Source organism: Mus caroli, chromosome 19 (genome assembly GCF_900094665.2).
Source record: "Mus caroli chromosome 19, CAROLI_EIJ_v1.1, whole genome shotgun sequence".
NCBI classification, from domain to species: Eukaryota; Metazoa; Chordata; class Mammalia; order Rodentia; family Muridae; genus Mus; species Mus caroli.
The window spans coordinates 1780425-1791023 of NC_034588.1; the positions used below are offsets into that span (position 1 = coordinate 1780425).

The window sequence follows — 10599 nt, forward strand, 5'->3', positions numbered from 1 at the left end:
CACACACACACACACACATACACACACACACACATACACACACACACACACACATACACACACACACACACACCTTGTGCAGGAACAGCCCAGCAGATCCTTTCAAGGAAGACAATACCATCATCACCCAAATCCCCAGACAAGAAAATGGGCCCAAAGAGAGGAAAAGACACTTGTCTAGGAACCGTAGTGACGTAGGGAGACCTCCTATTCAGAAGCCCCACAGACCAATGGTTATGTCTCAAAAGAGAAATAGGCTGGGTGTGGTGGTGCATAACTTTAATCCCAGCACTTGGGAGGCAGAGGCAAGAGATCTCTGAGTTCAAGACCATCCTGGTCTAGATGATGACTTCCGGGCTAGCCAAGGCTACATGGTGATGCCCTGTCTCAAATAAATAAATAAAAATAGATGGGGGACATCCTATCAGACTGCCCTAAGTCCCCAGGAAAACCCACACTTGCCTAGCCTAGACTGCAGCGTCCCATGCACCTGATGGATGCTTCCTTTCGGATGCTGCTGTGGCTGTCTGAGTGTTGGTTCCCTCCATGTCTCTCCACAGCCTTCTGTGCCGTGCTTCAAGGCAGCCTCTTTGGGCAGCTGGGTACCATGCCTTCTACCTACAGCACCCTCTTCCTCAGTGGTCAGGGTCTGGCTGGGATCTTCGCTGCCCTTGCTATGCTCATGTCCTTGGCCAGTGAGTGCACCTGGGGGTCTGGAGGGCTGGGTAGAAAGAGCAGACACAGGAGGAGGGTGCCTGGGTTATGGGGTGGAGGCTGAGGGAAAGGGCCCTTGGGCTTTGCATTGAGGGACAATGGTGCTACAGAAAACTGGGACTGGGAGACTTGTGTCTCCTTGGCAGCTAAACTTTCTGTCCCAGGTGGCCTGGATGCCCAGACCTCTGCCCTTGGATACTTCATCACACCCTGTGTGGGCATCCTCCTCTCCATCGTATGTTACCTCAGCCTGCCCCATCTGGTAAGCCTGCCACAGGGCTTAGGTTATGTACCACCTTAGGGAATTTTGGGTAAAACCCTGGAAGTGGCAAAGGGAGAGAAAAGTTGACTGGGGGGGTAGGCATACACAGAAGGGTGGGGGGGGTAGGCATACACAGAAGGGTGGGGGGTAGGCCTACACAGAAGCCTTGCGCAGGACTGACTTGTTGATCCTTCTGCAGAAGTTTGCCCGTTACTACCTGACCGAGAAGCTGTCTCAGGCCCCAACTCAGGAGCTGGAGACCAAAGCTGAGCTCCTCCAAGCTGGTAAGCCCCAGGATCCTTGAGGGGATATGGGAGAGACCCAGAGGAAGTTCAGGTACACTCTCCTGGGAAGTCTTCCCTTCTGTCCTCCCAGTAGCTCATCCCTTTGAACCTTGTGAGAGCAGAAGCAGGCCATGAAGGGAAGCCATCCCTGCTACCCTGTGATTCAGTTTCCTCTTGAACAAAATGGAGCAGCAGGAGAGAGCACTTTGGACCCACGAGCTCTACTAAGCCTTGGGCAGATTGCTCTAGGCTCCATTTCCTTGTTATTACTGTTGTCTTGGTAACAGGATCTTTCTACATAGGCTGGACTAGCCTCAGACCCAGAAATATGCCTACCTCTGCTTCCTGGGTGCTGAGACTAAAGGCGTTCCCCACCATGCCTAACTTAGGCTTCATTTCTTCATTGCAAAGTGACAATGACAGAATCTATCCAAGATGCTTTTAACTCATTGCCTGGCACATGGGCAGGGGAATAGCAAGTCAGAGGTCAGGTTAGGTAACAGAGAGGCTAGGCCTGTCTGGGCTAGAAAGAGATCCTATCTTTCTTACAACAAAGACACGTGAGTGCTCAGGTGTAATTCAGTCACATGTCTAACAGCCCATGAAGTCATGGGTCAATACCCAACACCGCAGTAAACCAGCAATAGGCAGCCCCCTTCTCCTGTACTTAGCTGGAAATAGTCACTTGTTCTTTTTTTTTTTTTTTTTTTAATTTTATGTATATGAGTACACTGTAGCTGTACAGATGGTTGTGAGCCACCGGGTGGTTGCTGGGATTTGAACTCAGGACCTCTGCTCACTCCAGCCCAAAGATTTATTTTTTATTATTATATGTAAGTACACTGTCCACTGTAGTACACCAGAAGAGGGCATTGGATCCCATTACGGATGGTTGTGAGCCACCATGTGGTTGCTGGGATTTGAACTCAGGACCCTCGGAAGAACAGTCAGTGTTCTTACCTGCTAAGCCATCTCTCCAGCCTGAGTCACTTTTTCAACACTGAGTGAAGATTTCCGTACTTCTGGAAAAGTGAGTCATGCGTCTGACCCCAGCCTGCCCTCTCCCCTAGATGAGAAGAATGGGGTTCCCATCAGCCCCCAACAGGCCAGCCCAACTCTGGATCTTGACCCTGAGAAGGAGCCGGAGCCGGAGGAGCCACGGAAGCCAGGAAAACCTTCAGTCTTTGTTGTCTTCCGGAAGGTTTGTTGTCTTGTGGAAGGTTCAACCAAGAGATTGGCTTCTAACCCACCACCCAGAGATCTTCTCCAGCCCTGGGACTCTCTGAGACCAGAATTAGACCTTAGTGCTTATTCCCTCGGCTCATTGGCTCACGGTGGCTTAGGGACAGTGGGCGGGGCTGCATCGGTGGGGCTGGGGTGGGGGCTGCATGACGAACATGGGGCTTCCCTGCCCACTCACAACCCTGCCTCCGGCTCCCAGATCTGGCTGACGGCGCTGTGCCTTGTGTTGGTCTTCACAGTCACCCTGTCGGTCTTTCCTGCCATCACAGCCATGGTGACCACCAGCTCCAATAGCCCCGGGAAGTGGGGTGAGTGCTGGGGTAAAGCCAGGGGATGGGGGAGTGAGGGAAGGGGGAAGATGGGGATTGGGCTAAGTGTCCACTCTCTCTCTGTTCCCCAGGTCTGTTCTTCAACCCTATCTGTTGCTTCCTGCTCTTCAACGTCATGGATTGGCTGGGCCGGAGCCTGACCTCCTACTTCCTATGGGTGAGCTTTTCTGGGCTAAACCAGCCAGAAGTTTAGGAAGTAACTGGGGACCAAAGGGAGGGGAGGAACATAGAAAGGTGACTTTCAGTAGTTCCTCTGACCTAACATTGGAACAACCCCTGCCAAATGGCATAAGTGACTGGACCCTGGCATGGGCAGGCCAGGCTAGTGGTGAGTTCCTCCAAAGTAGAAGCCACCACATCTAATGGTGCACCGTGTCCCCAGTGGCCAGCCCCAGCCCAGCCCAGCCCAGCCCAGCGCTCTGCTGCGTGCAAGCTCTTACACCTCATGAGGAGCCGGCCATGATTCTTAGGGTTATTCGTTCCTTCTGTGAAAGCTCTCTGGGAAGTGTGACAAGTATAGCAGCAGCAATCTAGGTGGGGGCACAGCCTGGAGAGCCAGCCTACTGGGTATCCCATCCAAGAGAGCCGGCCAGTGGGTTCTAGGTATAGTTAGGCTGGAGGAATGCCTGCCGGTGCTCCGACACACATGGCTGTAGGTGATCTGACTGCCCTGTTTGATGAAAGCTAAAGCACAGGAGATTGAATGCTCTTATTATAAAGACTTGATCAGGGGCAGGGAGATGGCCCGGTAGCTAAGAGCTTTTCCAGAAGATCTGAGTCTCGTTACCAGCACATGTGTCACTCTGCTCACAGCTGCCTTTGACTTTAGCTCCAGGGGGTTAGACACACACACATACGGCAGACCCCACACTCACCCGAGCCTCTGTCACAGCCAGATGAGGACAGCCAGCAGCTGCTGCCCCTGCTGGTGTGCCTGCGTTTCCTGTTCGTCCCACTCTTCATGCTGTGCCACGTGCCCCAGCACGCCCGGCTGCCCATCATCTTCAGGCAGGATGCCTACTTCATCACCTTCATGCTGCTCTTCGCTGTTTCCAACGGCTACTTGGTGTCTCTCACCATGTGCCTGGCACCCAGGTCTGGGAAGCAAAGGGTTGGGGGGTGGGCATGGGGAAGGCCTAACTCTTGAGGGGTATCTGAAAAGGAAAACCATTGATCCTAGGTAGCTGTCTTAAGGCCTCTGGTGCCATCCTATGGGCCAGCCCTTCACTGTGGCACTTGTCCCAGGCTAGGTAACTGAGGAAGTTCCCTGCCTGCCCAGGCAGCCATTTTCTACAGGGGCAATAAGGCTGGGACTCTCAGGAGACTGAACATGACAGGAAGAACCAGTTGGGGATATTTTGTTGAGAAATGAAGCGATAGTATGTAGAGCCCTATAAAGCCGACCTCAAAGGTCCAGAAAGATGCTCTTTTTCAGCAACTTCACTTTACAGAGGAGACTGAGCCCAGAGAAAGGCTCATATTGACCCAGACTAGAACTCAGTCCAGTGCTGAGGGACAGCAGAGGGCCAGAAGCTGTGTCTAAGGTTAGGCCTAGCAGTCTCTAGAGTTCCTGTCTCTATGTGTTCTAGGCAGGTGTTGCCGCATGAGAGGGAAGTAGCCGGAGCCCTCATGACCTTCTTCCTGGCCCTGGGACTCTCCTGCGGAGCCTCCCTTTCCTTCCTCTTCAAGGCTTTACTCTGAGGACCACCAGTGCTCCACACAGTCCTCCCCTCAGTGCAGCTTGTGGAGTTGGGACGTTCACAGGGAAGGACCTCCAATATACCTGGTCTCTTGGTCTGTGGGTACGTGGCTTACGTGGCTGGCAGCCTCGGTGCATATGGTGAGGAGGAGTCCACCATTGGTCACTCTGCCTCTCAGCTAGGAGTGACACGGGACACAGAAACCTGGAGCCCACAGAGATGCACAAAAGGGCAAGTTGGAAGGCAGCTGTCGGGGAAGCAGGTGCAGGGCCCTTCACTGCCCTCCTGACTACATTTCTTCATCAGTCCACCCACTGACCCCAGGGAGCAAAGCCAGCTGTAGGTCTTGCTTAGGACCCTCGGCTCAGAGTGGGACCTGGGACCAGCTCCAGAGCGTCAGCCCCTTCTCACCCACAGGCCCTGAGAGGGCATGAAGTGTCATGGAAACTGAGGGGAAGAGAAAGCTCAAAGGACCTCTGAGCCTCCAACAGGGTTTTCTCGAAGCCAACGCCCCTAGAATCCAGATGGGCCTGTCTGACAGAAAGGCAGTTGGCCTGCATGTGTTGTGCACTGCACTTTACAGTTTGCAAAGTTTTTCCAGAACCACTCACAGAAGCCTCTGTGAGGCCTTTGGAACAAGCTGGGCAGGGATCATCCCCAGGTGGGATTTGACTGTCTATGGAAGATTAAGGCGATGGCCTTCATCGCCTTCCTTGTAGGTGCTGCCCCTGAGGCCCGCCACTTGCTTCTTTTCCTCAGAGGTCTCCAGGCAGGTGCCCTTGGCACTTGCTACTGTGTTTTTGCCCCATTTCTCCTCCGACCCTGCTCCTGCATCCAATTAAAACTGTTCATTTCTACGATGGATTCCTGGAGTGTTGACTTCTAAAGTATTGGCCTCAGTAAACTGGGTGGGGCCGAGATGGCTTTAAGGACGTGACAGAATGAGGTGGCCGGTTCTGAAGGGGCAGAGGTTTGCATGCTGGCTCTGCTGGCTCTCTGGACCTCTTGACAGCTGAGGCCACCAAATGGGTTTGCGAGAAGCTATCCTTCTAGATTACCTGGACTTAATTCCCAGCACTTACGTGGTGACTGGAAACTCTAACTCCAGTTCCAGGGGATCCAACGCCCTCTTACGGCACCAGGGCTCTGTGGACACCAGGCACACATATGGTGAACATATAATTGTATAAATTATCCAGTATTTATACCAATAAAGACACAGGAGGCATAAATGGAATTAAGAACCTGCTAGCTCCGTGAGGTAACTTTTTATTGTCTGAACTACATACAAAATATTGATTTACAAGCCTGATTTTACAACTAAACTACTAGCTCTTTAGAAATCTCTATGTCAGCCAGGGGTGGTGGCGCACGCCTTTAACCCCAGCATTTGGGAGGCAGAGGCAGGTGAATTTCTGAGTTCGAGGCCAGCCTGGTCTACAGAGTGAGTTCCAGGACAGCCAGGGCTATACAGAGAAACCCTGTCTCGGAAGCAAAAAAAAACCAAACAAGTCTCTATGTCATTCTACGGAGCGAGTCTACCTTTCTCTTGAGCTCCTCCAGGAGGGCCCCTTAGCTCTCTTTCCTAGGCTACTGTTTTACCCGTGTCCTGCCAGCTGCTTTGCCTATTCCTGCGAGCCCAGAGAGAAAATCCCTCTCTCTTATCTGGAGCTCAGTCCATAAAGTCAAGGGGGGGGGGGGCACTCTATCCCAGCTGTTCCTGAAAGTCTCCAGCTCCTCCTCCTACACCATTGGCTGAACCAAGTCACTGCCATGGGGAGGGGCCATTTCACCTAAAGCTCCCATCCAGCTAGCTGACTCTGCCTGGGGTCATAGGTCAAAGGCCAATTTCTGAGTTCGAGGCCATCCTGGTATACAAAGTGAGTTCCAGGATAGCCAGGGCTATACAGAGAAACCCTGTCTTGAAAAAAACAAACAAACAAAAAAAAACCTCAGGCAGTCAGGTCTGAGCAGGTCTTCAGCAGCCCAGCCAGTGTCCCTGATGGAGAAGTGGTCTCCGTCTCCGCACACGTGTGCCACCTGTGTACCGTGAACATTCAAGGAGCACATCATGGTCCAGAGGCTGAGCCAGCGCAGGGCACCTGCTCAAACCACAGGCTCTTGGTATCTTAGAGGAGGGTGAGGTAAGCAATGATGCTGGAAGGAGAAATAGGTAAGCTACAAGGCAGACCTCAAGCAAAGGCCAAGACCTTCGGACGAGGCTGGTGGGACTGGGTCCCAAGGCCTGCTGAGTCTTCAGAGAATTCTCTAGGCCTGGCTGGCTGGGCCAGGAAAGTACCTTTTCTATGCCCACCCCAGTTCTTGAATAAAGACACGTATATTTATTTTTGAATGCCTAGGCCTCATGCTAGGCTTGTTCTCGACCAGCTTTTAGCTCAGTCACCCCGTTTAGACCAGGTTCTGCCACGTGATTCATTACCGCTCCTCCATCAATAGCTGCAGTTCAGTTTTTCTCCTCTACATCTTAGTTGCTAAGTCTCCCACGCCACCCTCTTTCCCAGAATTCCTTTCTCTGCCTAACTGTCCCATCTTACTATTCTGTCTTTTGCTTTGGGCCAGAGGCTTTTTATTTATTTATTTATTTTTTTTTTTTTTTTTTAAAGATTTNTTTNTTTNTTNTNTGNAAGTACACTGTAGCTGTNTTCAGACNCNCCANAAGNGGGCGNCAGATCTCNTTACNGATGGTTGTGAGCCACCATGTGGTTGCTGGGATTTGAACTCTGGACCTTCGGAAGAGCAGTCGGGTGCTCTTACCCAATGAGCCATCTCACCAGCCCAGGCTTTTTATTTTAACCAATCAAAAGGTGCCTTAGGCAGGCAAGGAAGGACAGAGACACATCTTCACACTGTACAAAAACATGACCCCATCTGTCCTTTTCCTGTTGCCCAGAGTCCTGCTCCTAACCACCTCCTCAGCCCTGATACAGTTCTGCCATCAGACTCTGCCTCACCTCAAAGCAACCCATTCCCACCAGCAAACCCTTGGAAATATCAGTATGGAGAGGACTGAGCCAGCTTCCTAGGAGGGACACAGACATTTGAAGCTCAGTCTTGACCCTAGGTTGTTGAACCTTTTATAAGGAGGCTGGGTAGCACTGGTTAAAATTCTACATATGAGAAGCACTTGCCATGGGGTAGGTGCCTTCCAGGACTTAGAAGGTGTGCCCAGGAGGATCAGGACTTCAAGATCATCTTTGGCCACTTAGGGATGCTGAGGCCAGTATGAACTACATGAGGCCCTGTCTCAAAAAGAAACAAGCAGGGCTGGGGAGACGGCTCGGAGGTTAAGAGCACTGGCTGCTCCTTCAGAGCCACAGCCCTCGAATTATGGTTTGCAACTGTCTGTAACTTCAGTTCTTGGGTACCCGACAACCTCTTCCGACTGCTATATGGGGTACACAGGCATACATGCAGACATATACACATAAAATAATACGTAAAAATGGTTAGAAGGTGAATTTTAAACACTAAACAATAATAACAAAAACATCAGAGAAGTATTTGACGCCTGTGAACTTGTGAGCTCCTTCCCGGGCCCTAGCGGTAGTTTCTGCTTTGGATAGAGCTGCAGCCTTGGTCTGGCTATGTAGGATTGTGGGTCCTGAGTTTGCTCTGCCATAGGGTACGGCCACTTGGGAAGGCAGAACTCAGGGAGTCTGACTCTGCCCCACAAAGCTGTGAATGAATGTCTTGCCTACATGTATGTCTATGTACCATATGTGTGCATAGTGCCCTTAGAAGTCAGAAGAGAGCATTAGATGCTCTGGAACTGGAGTTGCAGATTTTTGTGACTACTGTATGGGTGCTGGGAACTGAACCTGGGTCATCTAGAGCAGCTGGTGCTCTTAACTGCTGAGCCAGCCCTCCAGCCCATTAGCTGAGTTTTGAGCAAGGACCAGGTTGCCCATGGGACCAGTTGCCCCAGGACCAGTTGGCCCATGGCCTTGTGATATGGCCTGATCCAGCTTCCCTGGTGAGAGGAACCAACCAACCCATTCCTCTTGGGAGAGTGCAGCCACATAACATGGAGAGACATCTTGAGGAGGTCAGCCTATTACAAGGAACAGGTGAGGGGATGTCAGAGCATGACAGAACAGGGCATGCCTCTGTAGTCATAGCTGTTGCCATGATACTGTGGGTGGACCTGGATGGTGTCCAGGCTTTTTTTCAGGGTTTCTCAACAAAATCACAGTTGAAGTCACCTAACTAGGCTTCGGCCACTGCTGTGACCCTTTAATACAGTTCTCATGTTGTGGTGATCCCCAACCATAAAATTATTTTTGTTGCTACTTCATAACTGTAATTTTGCTACTGTTATGAATCATAATGTAAAATATCTGTGTTTTCTGATGGTCTTTGGCAACCCCTGTGAAAGGGTCATTGGACCCTCAAAGGGGTCTCGACCCACAGGCTGAGAACCACTAAAGACTTGAGTTGGTTAGCAGGTGCGTCCTATGCCAGCATCTCACTAGTCCCTTTGTTTGATGACGTTTTAAAGACTTCCACCAATAAATGATAAATTAAAAAAATTCTAGCAAAAAAAAAAAAAAAAAAAAAAAAAGGTAAAACAGCAAAACCTGATAAGACTTCCTTGCAGTGTTTTGTCTTCGTCTCTCCTCTCTCCTGGGCTTGTTGGTTGTTACAGTTCGGATGTTAAACGTCTTCAAGGATTGTGTGTTGAGTCTGGGCTTTCTGTTTGTTTGTTTTGACACAGGGTTTCTCTGTGTAGCCCTGGCTGTCCTGGAACTCAACTCACTCCTCCATGTAAGTTTTTAATCTCGGAGGTTTTGCTACAGCCACAAAAACTCAACTCACACAGTGGTTGCTGTGAGGACCCAGGTGATCGGCTCAGGAGGGAGGGAAAGCAGACCTTGTTAGAACAGAGCTGCCTTCGTCTGTCTCAACACATCTGGGAACAACCCAAAGGGCTGAGGCCAAGCACAGCTCAGAAACCTCAGGAGGGAGCTGCTCTGGTCAAGGGCAGTTCTCTCCAACAGTGAAAGGCCCAGGAAGGCCCCAGCGGCTGTCTGGAGTAAGGATCCCAGTGGAGGCAAAGAAAGCTCAAGGTCTGGCAGGAAAGATCTAGAAGGGACTTCTGTGGTGAACTGAAAAGCTCCCTGAGATTTCAAGGCCTTTCTAAAGTCAAGTGCATGCAGAGTGAGGTGTATGTCCAGAACTGACCTGGGAAGAGCCTGTGTTTCACCCGAGCAGGTCCTTAGAGTTGGGAGAGATTATAGCAGAGTTGTAAGCATCTTGGCTGCTGTTGAAGACAAGCCTCTGCACAGAGCTAGAAGCCATGCTAGCTCTCTGGACAACTGTTACTAGTGGGAATGTAAGCCATGCCATCCAGCCTTTAAAACAGAAATTGAGCTAGCCATGGTAGGCATGCCTGAAATCCCAGCAATGGGGAACACAAGGCAAGAGAATCACTCAGAGACAGCCTCGGGCTCCATACTAAGGCTGAGGCCAGACTCAATGGGGCCAGGTACCCAGGCAGCAAACCCGAATCTTTGTGAGTTGGAAGCCAGCCTGTTTTACATAGTGAGTTCCAGGATCAACAAGACTACATAGATAACCTGTCTCAAAAACAAACCACCACCACCACCACCACCAACAACAACAACAACAAAACCCCACACCCTCTCAAAATCTCAAATCTCAAAATCACAAACAATAAAATAATGTGGTGCTGGCAGCACTCCAAAGGTGGTGGCAGGAGGCTCACAAGTTCAAGCCCATCCTGAACTACAATAGCAAGGTACTCTTTAAAATAATAATAATAATAATAAAATAAAATGGGGATGGCTCAGGGGAGAGTACAGCTGCACCAATGCCCATTTCACCACATTCCTACTTCATTTCTCCTCACCATAGCCCCTTAGCTCACAAAAGCCACCAAAGGTTTTCTTCAAATGAAATATTTTAAAGTTCCATTTTAATAGTGTTTATTTTAGCCGGGCGTGGTGGCGCACGCCTTTAATCCCAGCACTCGGGAGGCAGAGGCAGGTGGATTTCTGAGTTCGAGGCCAGCCTGGTCTACAAAGTGA

The 10599-nt window shown here is 50.6% G+C and overlaps 1 protein-coding gene across 1 annotated transcript in view; it reads left to right on the top strand.

The window, feature by feature from the left end:
* The window catches only part of Slc29a2 (solute carrier family 29 member 2), an 8301-nt gene extending 2906 nt beyond the window's left edge, over positions 1–5395 (top strand). Inside the window, exons 5-12 of the mRNA XM_021151889.1 lie at positions 561–695; positions 879–976; positions 1176–1260; positions 2331–2461; positions 2702–2810; positions 2903–2988; positions 3724–3926; positions 4421–5395. Of these exons, the coding sequence (XP_021007548.1) occupies positions 561–695; positions 879–976; positions 1176–1260; positions 2331–2461; positions 2702–2810; positions 2903–2988; positions 3724–3926; positions 4421–4532 (959 nt within the window). The 3' untranslated portion in view covers positions 4533–5395. The remainder of the gene's footprint in view (positions 1–560; positions 696–878; positions 977–1175; positions 1261–2330; positions 2462–2701; positions 2811–2902; positions 2989–3723; positions 3927–4420) is intronic.
* The last annotated feature ends 5204 nt before the right edge of the window (positions 5396–10599 follow it).